This window comes from Dromaius novaehollandiae, chromosome 10 (genome assembly GCF_036370855.1).
Source record: "Dromaius novaehollandiae isolate bDroNov1 chromosome 10, bDroNov1.hap1, whole genome shotgun sequence".
Classification (NCBI taxonomy): Eukaryota; Metazoa; Chordata; class Aves; order Casuariiformes; family Dromaiidae; genus Dromaius; species Dromaius novaehollandiae.
This window is the reverse complement of record NC_088107.1, coordinates 15,638,514-15,653,238: the sequence shown is the minus strand read 5'-3', so window position 1 is coordinate 15,653,238 and position 14,725 is coordinate 15,638,514. Positions and strand designations below refer to the sequence as shown.

The 14,725-nt window shown below is 38.4% G+C and overlaps 1 protein-coding gene across 1 annotated transcript; it reads left to right on the top strand.

The window, feature by feature from the left end:
* Nucleotides 1-1,901: 1,901 nt before the first annotated feature.
* On the top strand, nt 1,902-9,826 carry RSL24D1 (ribosomal L24 domain containing 1). The gene is made up of 6 exons (XM_064517392.1): nt 1,902-2,058; nt 4,505-4,618; nt 6,402-6,474; nt 7,224-7,287; nt 7,767-7,852; nt 9,480-9,826. Exons 1-6 carry the CDS (start codon nt 1,978-1,980, stop codon nt 9,551-9,553), a joined length of 492 nt encoding a protein of 163 aa, XP_064373462.1. The 5' UTR covers nt 1,902-1,977; the 3' UTR covers nt 9,554-9,826.
* Nucleotides 9,827-14,725: the final 4,899 nt, after the last annotated feature.

Here is a 14,725-nt window from a genome sequence, read left to right as displayed (position 1 = left end):
GAACTTGTTTACTGCCTTGTGGTTTTGCCTCTAGTTGTAGACTTGTCTTTGTAGCCTCTCTCCTAATATTGTCTTGTTCATGTGTCTCTACTATTTCCTCTTATCAGCTGGGTTGCCATTTTCTGTCACAGCCACAGAGCCTTCCCTCCGGCACACAGCATGAGACTAATATCCTGTGCAGTGCTATCTCGCTCTCCAAGTCAGCTGAGGCTGTTGTTCCTGGGGGCTGGGGTGAGTGCTAGTCACCGGTCAGGCGCTCTGGCGGGGGCTCCTGCTGTAGGATGTGGCTGAGTCCTGGTGAGGTTGGTGAATCTGCCTAACTAAAGCAATTTTTGTGTTCTTCCTTCTGTCTTTTGTGATACAACCCCCTTTTTTGTTGTTCTAGAAACCAGAAAACAAAAACAGCCCTAAAGGCACATGGATTTTTCCCCAGAAATCCTGACGGTTAGATTCTTCTAAATGGAGAAACAACAGTCATGGTGTTGGAGCCTTACATCCTGAGGAAGACTTCACACTTGAAGCCTGGGATAGCACCCTAGGATCGAAGAACAAGGAACAGAGAGAAGACCCCGGTCCAGGCCCAAACAGTCTAGGAAGGTGCAGGGTACCCAGCACTTAGGTTCTTTCAGAAGAAGCAGGGAACATTGCGGGAGGGGAAGCAGTGGGAGCAAGGGGTTCCTTAGAGTAATGGATGCAGAGCTATCAGTTCTAGATAGTACCTCAAATTCTGCTTTAAAAAATTAATTTTTTAAATTGTATATCTGGATTACTGTCTCTGTCCTGATGTTAATACAGGACCATTTCCGCTTCACTCATTCTTCCCATTTAAAACAGAATTTTGTCTTTGTAATGAGAACCCAGAGATGATCAAATGCAAGCTGACCACAAAATATTGTAATTTGTATTTCTTTTCCATTCTAAGATGTGAATAACTGCTTCAGGGAAGTAGAGAGTCACCTGGGAAAGGGAAAAGCTTATTTTTAAGGATGCGATACAGTCCAATAGTTTCTCCCAACTTCAGCGTTTTTTGGGTTTTTTTTTTTTTTTTTAATGCTTTTGTAAGCATGAGTATCTCAGCTTTCAACTGAACTCTGGAGAAATCGAAGGAGGGACCCCAAGTTCCTGATATAGTGGATGCCAGGTGGCAAGTGTGTGGCTAATGTTTATATCCCGTAGGTGAATGTGGTGTGCTTGTGTTTCTTGACATGTTACTGCTTTAGTAGATACTCTTCTATTTTTTTCCCCAAATAGCCTGTTCCTATGATGATTTAGAAATTACTGCTCCAGTCCGTTGATGAATGGAGCTCCCTTACAGCTTTAGGGAAAGCAGAGCAGTGAGAGCTGCCACACACACTCATCTCGCTGCTGTTTGCATGGTGGCCTTGTGGTCCAGTTTCTTATTTTGGAGCAATAATCTCTTCTGCATTTTACATCTGATCCATCTGTTGTCTGTCTTACGAGATTTTGCTAAGGCGTACAGTAAGCCTCGTGGTCCGCTTTACATTTTGAGATGCTTAAAGCCTGCCAAAGAAATAAAGACCGATTAGAAAAGCTTACTCTGCTTTGGATAACTCGCAATAACTTCAACACCAGTAAGTTTGACGAGCACTTTTTGTGTTTTCGGAGTCCCATGAGATGTCAGTCATGTATTTCCTCTACGGAAAACCGTGGATTTCCAGACACGTTCTAAAGAATTCATCTTTTCTGGTCACTGAATCCTGCACGGGGCAGACTCCCCGCTGGGGCTCGCTCTTCTCCCCGCTGCCTTAAACCAAACCCCGGGTCGGAAGGCGGTGCTGGGGGCTCCGGGGGCCGCGGGCCTCCTGCCCGCCCCGGCCCGCTGCATTTCCTGTTTCGCGGCCGGCAGGGGGCGCGGCGGCGGCGGCGGCGGCGGCTGGCCCGCGGCGGACCCCGTCGCTTCCGGTCAGGCGGGCGCGCACTTCCGGCGGGGCGGGCGGCGCGGCCGGGCGGGCGGAGATGCGGATCGAGAAGTGCTATTTCTGCTCGGGGCCCATCTACCCCGGCCACGGCGTCATGTTCGTGCGCAACGACTGCAAGGTAACGCCCGCCGCGCCGGCGCCGGCTCCTGGTCTCTCCTCTACCCTCCCCTCCCCTCCCGCGTGGTCGGGCCTGCGGCGGGCCCGGGCGGCCGCGGCCTCCCGCACAAGTTGGGCCGCCGGCACCGCGCGCCGGAGTACTGGGCTCGCGTCCCCCCGACGGCGCGTAGCTGAAGGCTGTAGCTGCCTCCCGTCCCTGGTGCGCCGGAGCCGAGGGGACGGCGGTAGCGGGGCGCGCACAGCACTGGGGGCTCGGCCCTCGGGGCGGCTCCGTGGGTGGCACCGAGTGTAGCTCTGCCGGGCTCTCTCCCCGGCCCGCAGGCCTTTGGAGGGGCCGGAGCGAAATGGAGCTTGTCCAAACGGCTGCCTTCTGTTTGCTAGAAAATGACCATGAAGTTAAAAAAAAAAATCAGTAAAGTAGAATGTTAGATGTGAACAAGTAATCTGTAGAAAAGCAAAAGATAATGGTAGATCAGACTGAGTAAAGAGGGGGAAAAAAGCATGATAAAAATGGGGAAAATATGTTTCTGAAGATGACTACACCAACTGAAGATTTCATATTCTTTTGCATGCACTTTTTTAGAAGTAATTGTTAGGTGGGAAGGGGAGTATGGTGTGGCCGAAGAAGGGATTTTTGAAAACTCCTGGATAATGAATGTTAGTTTGAATATTTTTAAGTAAAGTTTCAGCTGTGTTTTGGATACTAGACAGCCAAGGATGGCTGAAAGTGATGTACAAATTCAGGGAGGATAAAGAACTGTAAAGAGGGATATGACTGTGTTTCTTCCCTCCTTCCTGTTCTTGTGTCACTGCTGTTTTGCCACACCAGAGCAATGTACTCCTTTTGATTGGAAAATGCCAGTTGGATGTAGGAGAGTCAGGCAGGAGGTTGCTCTTTAGCTCAGCTGTTTGTCATATAATTTGTATATTAGTTTATATGAAATGCCAAGTATAGACAGTGAGAATTCTTTTATGTATCATTAGCATACCTGAAAACTTGCTCTGGATAAACATACAATGCTTCCATGGGTAGTAATGCCAAATACCTAAACTGAGTCTAGAATAACATAGTTACAAAATTGAAATTCTGTGTTTTTTTCCATAGTTATATTTAGGAAAGATACTTTAAGCTGTGAGTGCCAGAGTGGGATCCAGATTTAGAATGAGGAAATAAACTGACTGATCAGTTCTTCATAACTAAAATATTTAGAAACAATATAATGGGAAAAAAATTGTATTATGGATTAGTTTTTGTGATACTGTGGTAGTTACAGTCTTGTGCTGTCCCATGTATTACGTTTCAATAACCATTAAAGGCTTCATAACAACTTTAGCTTATTCTTTTCCCAGTAATAAGGAGGACTGGTATACAACAACTAATATTTCATGAGCAGAATAAAAGACTGCTTTGAAATATTTTCTCTATAGTAACTTCCTCTCCTTGTTTTATTGCACTATGTAATTGCACAGTTTATCAAGCAGTATTGGGAACCTGCTTGATAGGAGCTCTCTTTAACTGTTCGTTGCTTCTGTAATTTACAGTGAATAAAATCAATGCTACAAGGTTAGAGCAAATATTTAACATTATTGTTTTTCTTATGAAAGTGTGAAGTTTGATTTAATGTATTGAAAACAAACTATGTATGTTAACTTTAAATAAAATGTAGGAATGGCCTTGAAAATGTAAGCTGTTTGCAGTTTAAGGTCACTGTGTGGCGTGAAAGACCTTACTACATTCGTATTTAGTCAAAGACCTCCTTAAGCAATAAAGTGTGATTTTAGTAATATTTGAGCTCTGGAAATTTAATAGTATTTTCAATGGGAGTTAGCTATATTACAGACTAATTTCTTCTCGTTTACTTTGAAAATGAATATTAAACTGCTTTTTTTCAATCGATTACCCAGCAGGAAGCTAGGGTTATGCTGTCATGAATTGTTGACTTCAAGAATATGGTTTTATTTGAATTAATTTTGATAATTCTTCTTTGTGTGTCATACTTTGCAGTTTTTATTCTGGAGTAGTATAGTCTTACTGGAGAAGATCATTATTTTATTTAACATCTAAGATATGGGAAGTTTGTAATTTGTGATAGGAAAAGAAAGTGAGTATTACCAAGTTTTTTGGGTTTCAAGCCAAGCAAATAGCCAGCTATAATCAAACCTTAGAATTTTTTGTAACTCCACATACTTATGTATGCTGACCTGAGAATGAATATAAAGCATTTGTAATTGCCAAAATGCAGTTTCATTTTCAGAATGATAAAAAATAAAATCCTTTGTAGTTGCTTAGTAGCTATACCTCAAATTAAAACATTGAAATTTGAAAGGTCACTGTTGTTTTTCAGTGAATGGTGATGTTAGAGAAGCTTCATTGTTTGATATCACACTTGCTTGGAACTGGGCAGGAATAACATAATTTGATGGTAAACTTTTTCTTTTTTCTCAAGATATTTAGATTCTGCAAATCAAAATGCCACAAAAACTTTAAAAAGAAGCGAAATCCTAGAAAGATCAGATGGACCAAAGCCTTCCGGAAAGCAGCTGGCAAAGAATTGACAGTGGTAAGAAGACAAACCGGTATACACTTTACATTGACTCACTAAAATGGCAGAAAATAAATCTCTTCCTCTTGCATACAGGTTAGGTTAGCTAGTTGAATGCTTACCACTTAATTAGATGAGTGCCAGGGAAGGGAGTAAGTGGGTGAAAGGAGGGACTGTGGAAGGCGAAGTGAGACTTTTCTTGGGAGTGATTTATTCTTTTAGCTCAACTGTAACAAATCTCCTTTCAGCTGCAGTGTGGAAGCCAGCAATAATCTGGGTTATGGGGTACCCTTCAGAAGTCTGTATTTTATATATTTATATTTTTATATGTATTTATATATTTAAAAACATGTAAGACAAATACCTTTTGAAATCTTAAAGCATAGAATGTATAGAAGGAGTCTCTGGATGGATAGGAAAGTTTCAAAAAGAGGATATGAGATGTTAAAAAAATTTTCAGGACAAAGTAACTTCAGTGGTAAGAACTCTAAATACGTTTATTTGGCAGGACAATCCTTAAAGAATTCAAGAATTAATCCGGTTTAATTACCGTTTTTGACAGAATACTAACAATTCAGTATGTATTTTTGATGCAGTAATCTGCTGCTTTCTGGATCTTTTTATGGGAAGGATTTTTTTTTTTTTTTAATTTGATGTTACTCACAGATGCCATCTTTAATTGACATCTGTAATTACCATCTTTTGTAATTGTACTGCTTGCTTTCAAGTGTTTCCTGGCTAAGTTGAATTACATTATTGAAAAGAATTTAAGATCTTAATTTAAAATGACTTCATGCATGTCTAAATAAGTGTAACAGTGCTCTTATTTTGCAATCCAATGTATCTATGCTATTGTATTAAACATAATACATAAGTGTAGTGTTTTGTTTTGGTCCAGTTAGTATTCTTTCACAAGCAGGCTTTGGGGGGTATCTGAATAGGCTTGTAGCAATCAGAACTACTGTAGTTTGTAAGAAGGTGACAGTTCTCACTGCTTTGAACAGTTAAGCACATTGGATAGAGCTTATAGGTACTTACTTGTTTTACTTGTATTTACTTGTTTTCCTGGGTTTCAGTGTTCTTCTTTAAAAAAAAATTATTGAAAAAAAACCAAAAAGCATTCAGAAGGTCATAGGCTTTCCAAGCAGTTGTTCATAAGGTATTTCTGAAGGACTGTCTTTATTCCAGCTTCCAGTGTTTTTGTGCAGTCATTTGGTTGTCCCCTTACCTTTGGAACTGAAAAGATCCATTGGCCAGTGTGAGGCAGTAGTAGTTTGTCTATATCTTCATGCACGTAGTTTAGAAGACCCTGGCACTTTGAGCATCTGCTATTCTTATGATATTTCCTTTGGCTATGCTTGTGGTGTGATATAAAACAATATATTATAACAGGTAAAGACTGACTCAGTTTAGGAGAAAATCTGCAGTGACTGATACTGTAGTACTGTGTGGCAGTTTGTTAAAAGTGAATTTTAGGGAATTTTTGGAAGAATGAGAATGACCTGTGGATGTTAGTATACCGTGTGTCCTAGAGCATGTATTGTTATTATTATTATTATTATTATTATTATTTTACTTGATGCTACCCTGTTGTGAAAACTAACATTCATTTCTCTTGTAATTGTATATATTGTAATTGTATATTCCCTTCTAGTTTGCTAATCTCCAAAGGTCGTTGAAGTGTAGGAATTGAGATTCTAAAAGAAAAAAAATCACATCCGATAATTGAGTGCTACAATAAGTATGTATTGGTCTAAGTATGCTCTTATATGTAATCTCTATTTATTTTCTATTTATATAGGATAATTCATTTGAGTTTGAAAAACGTAGAAATGAACCAGTGAAGTATCAGAGAGAGTTGTGGAGCAAGACTGGTGAGTCACCCTAGAAAAAGCAAAAGATAAGCTGTGAGCAGTGAAATTTTCTTTTACATGCACGTGTTTTCAGAAGACTTCTCAGAATATTGATGCTTGTAGTGATTGTTCTTTGAAAGTACTGGAATCATGACCAAATTCTTAATGTAGGATGGGTTGAGTTGTGAGCAGGTGCAGCGTTTCACTTAATTCCCCCCCCTTCCGCGCCCCCCCCCCATGAAAATAGTTAGAAAACCAGATGCAGCATTAATAGGTTTTTCAAAGACAAAAGTTAAAAACAGAAGTGGCTCTCCAGCTTTTGAGGGGCTCCCAGTGTACGCCTTTTACACTGATGTAGCTGTTTCTTCGTTTCCACTTGTTCTGCTTCAGTTTTAATAAACCAAACAATGATTTGTTGGATGTTGTAGGATGAAAGAGTTACTTATTTTTAAGTTACAAATGAATGCCACTAAGGGGGATGTTGTAACTTGCATTTGATCTGAATTAAAACAAGAGTCATTTGTTGTGATGGTTAGCTGTAGAAAATACATATAGGCATAAAAGTGGAAGCAATTTGTTATAGTTAGTACACAGAATGTTCTTCTGTTCTGCTCTTTGAAGAAGGAAGAACTTCCTTTGTATAGTATAACAGTTGTCTCTGATATAGAGGTTTCATATTATGGAATACTGTAATGTGGCTCTATGAAACAGTAGGTGTTTTCAACTGTGTGTATGTAAGCACATTTAAAACAACTTTTGCTTTGTTTTAGTTGATGCAATGAAGAGAGTGGAAGAAATCAAGCAAAAACGCCAAGCCAGATTTATTATGAACAGGTAAGGAGGGAAACTTGTATTATGGGAGCTCTTGCAAATCCATATTAGATGTTCCACCTTTCCAAAGATATGATGATCAGAACTTTTAGATGGTTATTTGCTTTGTACATACACAGAAGTCCAAGCAATGTGGTAAGATAGTTGAGTGGACCAAACAACTGTGCTGTATTGGCTCTCCAAGAAAAAGTAGCTTTTGAACACTCAACGTTAGTAGGTGTATTTTGATGCTTCTGGTTAGAAGAGTGCAAATTTCAAACAAATTCCTGTTAAGAATTGATATAATTCTGGCTCTTTTCTTGTTGTGCATCCAATATATGCTTGAACCAGTTATCAGATATTTTTACCATTATTTCCTTATAGTCACAGTTAATTACCGTTTACATGCCTTTAGTTAAAGCTATGTCATGTATTAAACAGAAAACACACTCCTCTTTGAAGGTAATTTAATCCTGTTTATTCCCATCCTACCCCTGCCTCAGATTAAAGAAGAGCAAAGAGTTGCAGAAGGCAGAAGACATCAAAGAAGTCAAACAGAATATCCACCTTCTTCGTGCTCCACATGCAGGTAAGTACTCAATTTACCTGGTTTGCTTAGTTTGACTTGTGTATGCAATATTATGTGGACATTATTTTTTTGTACGACTAATTCTACAGATCAATAATTATGTACATTTTTTTATAATTGATTTGGATTTTGTATATGGAGAGCAGCTCTTGCCATTAAACGTGAGTGATATCCTGGTTTTGAATCAAGTGCACCACTTTATTTATCTAGTCCTGCATTCCTCTCTTTTTCTCCTTACTGCTCTATTTTAAACTGCACTCAATACCTGGTATTTTCTGAACTATGTGTTTGTTACTAATGCATTTATCTAAGTCTTACCTTTGAATTGAATCATTTAAACTCAACAAACTGAACCACTCATTGATATAAAATACAGTAGTTAAACTCTACTTCTTGAACTTGCTAGCTAATAATACATTGAGAGAGGTTTTTTTTTTTTTTTTTTTGGTAGTTCAGTGTATGTAATGAATCTTATATGAGAATACAGTTTCTTTCAGTGATAGGCTAACCTTTTTTTAATATCATGGTAGTTTTACTAATTTTCATCAAAATCTTTGCCAGTTCAAATATAAGAATGTATATTCTTCATCAGTGAACTGAGTTTTTTCAAATAGCTTTCAGCTGCAGAAACCCATTACTCCTAAATCATGTCTTTTCTGAACTCCTTATTACAAGTACTAGTTTTTGTTAGATGTTGTTAATAAAGTGGATTGTATGGATTGTTTGTTTAAAAAATATAATTAATGAGACACACATGGCAAGTAGTAAAAAGTCTGTCTATTCATTATTGTTTTATAAAAAATTACCATCAATTTGTCTTAGTGGATATTGGTGTGATACACTATTGAACGTTAACTGGAGTTCTGCTTACGTTTTTTCAGTTTGTGTTTGTGTTAACAGTTAACAAGATTGTGTGTGGAACACACTTTTGTCAGGATATTTTTAAACTCTGATTTAATCTTTTACTTGTTTTTTGAGGGGAGGTGGTATGAATTGGGAAAGGATCAAAAAGATGTTAAATTTGAAAGAATAAACCTTTTTTTTTGTTTTGCTTAATTAAAAGGATGATGCACAGCAGCGTGTAGTAGACCTGTTTGCTAAGCGGTAGCTACCTTTTCAAAGTTTTACAATTCCAGCTGGCCTGAAAGAGAGCAAGATCAAACATCGGTTCTGGAGTGGTTTTCTTGTGGCATTGTTAAGAATTAACATTATTGTCACCCAATAGTGTTCAGAAGGGCTTAAGTCTTTGTAGGTAAATAGTGTGTGAAGGCTACTGATATTTTAAAAATAATACATTTTTATTATTGCTGTGCAAACTTCTGATTGATATTGCCAGCTGTATCAAAGTTCATAATACTAGATGAAAAAACACATTGACTGCATTTTAGATTTTGCATAAAAACAGTAACAGCTTTACTGTTGCAAAAATTCTTCAGTAGTTTTAGAAGGTGATGGAAGATGACAGTAAGTATGGGTCAACTTGAGTGGTTTACTTCTAAACTACTGTTTCATCAGTACATTCAGGCTGACTGTTTCTTCTGGAACAGAGGGACACATCATTTAAAGAAAAAAAAGTTATTTGGGCTTAGAGAGACATTTTGAATTTAATCCTTTCTTTGTTTTGAAGGTAAACCAAAACAGCTGGAGGACAAAATGGTGCAGAAGCTACAAGAGGATGTGGCTATGGAGGAAGATTCCTAAAATGCTTGTGCATTTTCTATTTGGGTGTCTTCAGCAGTTAGCAGTTGCCACTGCCTCACAAGGCATCATTCAGAACTGTGCTTGTAATTGAAGAAAAAATACTTTTTATTGAATAGTGCTCACCTACAGGTTAACTGATTTTTGTTCTTGTAAAAATTAAGTAATACTTGTAAAATGGTTCTTTGTGGATAATGGTTTGGGCTGTACTTACAGTTGTCTAATACAACAAAACCTTGTCAGCAGGATGAAAAATAAAGCATATAGTTTGCGGTACTGTATGGTCTTTGTTATCAAGAAAGACAATGTAATTTTCCTTTTGCTTGATAAAATCAAGATACAAAAGATACTGGCCCTGGACTCATCATGTCTGTTTTCGTTTGTAGTGGTAAAAGCAGATAAAAAGGTATCTTATATTACAAGCTGAGGCAATGCAGATTTGTTTTCAGTCTGCTCATTGGGAATATTTTTCAGCTTATAAATGCATATTGTGTTTATTTTTTTTCTCCTCTGTGTTTGAGTTAGATTCCCCAAGATTAGATCGTAATTGATGTCTAAGCCTGGCAGAGCTAACATAGAGGCAGGCCTTACTGCCATTTGGAAAATTACAGGAATAGTGATAGCATCCAGTCTGAAGCTGGAACCATCAGCATCCTCCTGAACTACTGAAACTCAAATCTGACATGTAATCAGGCTGATTCATATGCTCAGTAAATCACACTTTTGAGTGTTTATAATGTAACCTAATACTCAGGATTATTTTGATAAAAAAGATAATCATATTAAAGTGTAGGTATATTGCATATCATATTGGTATTTATCTTTATGCTGCATGTCATCAGTGTTCAGATAAATACTCTGCTCTTCTAAACAGTCAACAGTTTATCTACAACAGTGTGATTAGAGAAGCCTGTAAAAAGCCGTTAAAATAGCATTTACTGTCTTGTTGATGCTAACTATCCTGAAAAATAATTATTTGCAGTTCTGTTCCAAACTTGAGTATGTGCTAAATGAACAGGAAAAATTCCTCATGTGTACTACCCACATGTGTATTGCATAACTCAGGAAAGAATCAGATTTGAACATATAAAAAGATAGGTGGCAGTGGGGACTGTGTGACATGAATAGGGCACTGTACTCAAATTTTCACTTCTTAATTTACCAGTTATGTTTAGATCTTTAGAGTTTTGATACATATTGGCGATATAAGAAGAACTTAATCGTACATAACTTCATGGAATACACAATTTGTATACTTTAAAATTTGCTGATAAGGGGATGTCGTAAGTATTTTGTATGTGTAGTATTAGTATTTCCCACATAAACCGTAATATAGATAACATCTCAAAGGCATATGGTAAATTGGCCAGGAAATGCATGCCAACAGGATGAATTCAGTAAGATGCTACAACAAATTCCTTAGGCATAATGAAGGGAACACCCTACAGAAGGCTTTATGTGTGATTATACAGGCTAACTAGCCCCTTACATTTGGATCAGGCCTTCACTAGGTGTATTCAGTGAATTGTTTGGCTTGCTGAGCAGCTGAAAAATAAATTTTATTGCCTGCCAGGAACTTAAATAATTGAAAATACTGTACTAGGAGTTGGGGGGCTTGTTTGGGAGGGAATATGGCAAAAGATTGTTACTGTAGTGTTTAATCCTCCAGTTTATTAACTGTCCTGGTTCAGAGACAGCAGAGGGAAAGTATCAATGAGGTCTGTCTAGAAATTGAGGAGGAACCTCTGAATTTAGTGTTAGTCTCTTACCCACCACCTTGCACTCATTTTTTTGGAACCTTTTCAGAGAAAGTTTCTGAAAGAAAATGGAAATACTAGGTGCTTTTCTGAGAGGTAATGTTTCTTTTCTATAAAGTGTCTTACTTCACCAATGACTAGTAATGTTTACATTCAGTCTGCTTGTCACAAGCTTACAGTAATGTATTAGTAGTTAACTTTGGTGATTTTCCTCCCCACTGCCCCCATCCTTGATGCTTTGCTTTTATTGCAACTGCTGGTAGTGGTGTGAATCCAGTGAAAGATAATTGTTTGATGTCTAAACTGCAGATGATGAAATTGATTCCAAAGACAAGGTTTCAAACTGTAAGTATGGCAACATCCTCAAGGAATGTAGTGTATCTGCTTATATATTAGAAGATTTAAGTGCTCGTCTGCTGTATTATTCTTATTTAAAGCAGTGTTTTGTTGTTTGATTGGCAGATCTTTTTGATATTTAAAAAAAATGATTTTCTTTTGGCCATAAACACCACAGAGTTTTGTAGCAGTGCTCCTGTTTCTGCGATATGACACCTGTCAGTTATGAATATGCTCTTCTAAAAAGCTGCTGATTAACAGAACTGACATCTGTGCTCAGATCCACAAAAAAAAGCAGAATGTACAGCTTGTATGAAGGCCCTCAAACTGTCCCCCCTGTGTCTGTGTGTGTGTGTGTGTGTGTGTGTGTGTGTATATATATATATATAAAAATATAAAAATAAAATAATACAATAATGTAATGTATTTTGGGGTACAGTTTTATGTGTATCTAGAGGTAGCTCAAAGGAAGAAGGGGCAGAGATGCTAAGGAGAGGAAGAGAGATGGGAGGTTTCAGTTAGGGTCCAGTAAAAAAAAGTCTATGGACCAGGTGGTGTTTGGGATTCCCCCCAACAGAATTTGAGAGGAGAGGCAGGAGTTAATCTTTTAAGGGTTTGAAAGGGTTCATAGTTTTCGAAGTGCCCAGCCTAAAGATTTTGGTTTAATGGTCTGTGAAATAGATCTGTTTTAAATATAAGTATGAATATTGCTATTCATTTTAAAACATAATGCATTTGTTTTACAGGATAAGCATCGGATTTATCAGTTTTACATCTGCATATGTGTTTGGAATATTATTCATGCTACATGGGGCTAGATAATGGTGGTATTTGTTTCTTTAACCACTTACGCAATAGTTTCTAAAAATGTAAATTTAAAGATAATATATGCTTCAATGTTAAATTTTTATGCAAATTTTTTTTGAGAGTTTGACTTAATTTTACTATTTTTTCCTGTAAAGACTTGCTTACTAACTCACTAGAATGCATTTATTGGTCAAAAATGTCTTTTGCTAATATATGGGATGAAAGAAAAATTATTTTCAAAATATCTCATATGTTAGAAGTAAATTAATTGTTCTGGGAATATCCTTAATGTACAGAATTTCATTAGGAACACAAAGAATATGGAATGTGTCTCAGGAGTTCTTATGGATTACAAATGTGGCTAATATTTAAATATACACATATGCAAATGTGTGCTGTTTTTCCATGTTGCATTTTAGATACACCATTATCCCACTGCATGTTTTAACCATGTCTGTGCTTTGCAAGCTATTTGTAAAACTTCCTTGATGTTTTGTAAGGGATCAGAGGTGTTTCTTACCTCCTCCCCACCCTCTCTTGAATAGGCTTGAGGCTGGCAGCAATATGTCTTTGGATTCTAGGTCTGTATTCCGCTGGTTCACCAGTGACTTTGGCAAAGCCATTTATTCTTCTTGTCTTAGTATCTCAGCTTGTAAAATGTGGACTTCTGTGTGACCCATCTTCCATATTATTGGATGTCATTAGTCGTTTAAGGGGAGTACTTTTAGATAAGTCTCATTACAGAAATTTTGCTTCAAATTTTAAAGATCTGATATTCAGTGGATGCCAAATTTTAATTTTCTCTGAAAATAGTAAATTAAATCTGTGCAAAGCAGAGAATGGTGATGAATCCCAGCTGATGTTACGCAGTATTTATATACAGTCTCTTATATGTGGGGTTTTAAGCATTAAATAATTTATATCATGCCTTATCTCTAGTTTTTATGCCCACTTATCTGTAAATGAAGTGTACTACTCAGGATACTTGTTTGTTCTCTAGAAAAGTCTGTTGAGCTTGTTAACCCCTTCCCACAAAGATCTGTAAGTGAAATAGTCTCTGTGCCTCAGCTGAGAAATGCCATTTGGGAAATGTCACTATAAATCCTGAGCACCCTGTCAGTTGTGAGAGCTGCTTAACTCACGTACCTCATTTGAACCATCTGTATAATTGCAAGTAAAAGCTATTCAAAAGCTAATACTGCAGTTGCTCAGACTTCTGGCTCGCTGCGTGCACCTTGCCAGTGCCACGGAAGTAGCTGTGGCAGCTATATTTGTCCAAGGTGCATGTTTGCAGCACCCCTTCTGATTGCTTAGGGTGAAAATTTGCAACTGAACCAAAACTGACTAAAAAACCTCTCTGGATTTTGGATTTTTTTCAAGAATCAGAGAGTGGCAAGTATTGTGGTGGTCATGGAGAAATACTGCCAAATATCGGGAAGGAAACGAATTCCCCGTCCCTGCTGCGGTGGCGTGGGTGTTGGCGGCGGAGGGACGCAGCAGCCCGGCGCGCTGAGCAGGATCCCGCCGCTCTCCCGTCTTTGACGGATTCCCAACCTGCCGTCCGTTCCCCCTTCAACAGTGCATCCCCGAGAGGCGGTATTTAATGAGCTGCACAGCTTCTTTCATTAAATCTCTCTGTTTTGACGTCATATGCCCAAATTATTGGTCCTGTTTGTGTTGAGCTCTAGCAGGAGCAGAGCATGAGGTGCTACGAGGACCATCTGTTACAAGGCAGATGATGATGCATCCGTTGGATTAAATATTTAGTCAGAAAAATCAATTATTTATGAATAACTGATAACGCTTAATTCCAGCATTCAGTTCATCTCGCTTGGCGTTGACTAGATCCAACAAACCGTTATATTTTTCTTGTTTCTCTTCAAAGCTTGATGGGCTAGATCATAATATACACCTTACTCCGTTTTTGGGAAATGCTTTTTTGGTTTAGTCGCTGCCATTTTTCTCCACAAACAAAACCAGATGTACCTAGGTTTTTACAGACTGGCTTTGCAAAAAGGTGGAATGGGGGTTGGTGAAGTGACTGTGAAGTGTGGAGTGACTTTAATCATATTTCCCTCCCCCACTATTTAAAAAAACCCAAGCTGTCACGTTGGTATCTTTACGTCGGAGGGTGGCTGTGTTTTCGGGAGGCGATGAGCACCTGCGTGTTTCAGCTGCCGCCTGGTGCCCCAGCGCTGTGGAGCCCAGAGTGGGTTGGGGGGCGGTGGGGGGAGGCCGTGGGGGCCGGGGCCGGGGCTGGGCTGCCGCAGGCGTT

Excerpts from the sequence above, each read along its gene's own strand:
- RSL24D1 (XM_064517392.1), top strand. The coding sequence starts at position 1,978 with ATGCGGATCGAGAAGTGCTATTTCTGCTCGGGGCCCATCTACCCCGGC. Across the intron at positions 2,059-4,504 it reads TCGTGCGCAACGACTGCAAG|ATATTTAGATTCTGCAAATC; the intron begins GTAACGCCCGCC and ends TTTTTTCTCAAG. Across the intron at positions 7,288-7,766 it reads GCCAGATTTATTATGAACAG|ATTAAAGAAGAGCAAAGAGT; the intron begins GTAAGGAGGGAA and ends CCCCTGCCTCAG.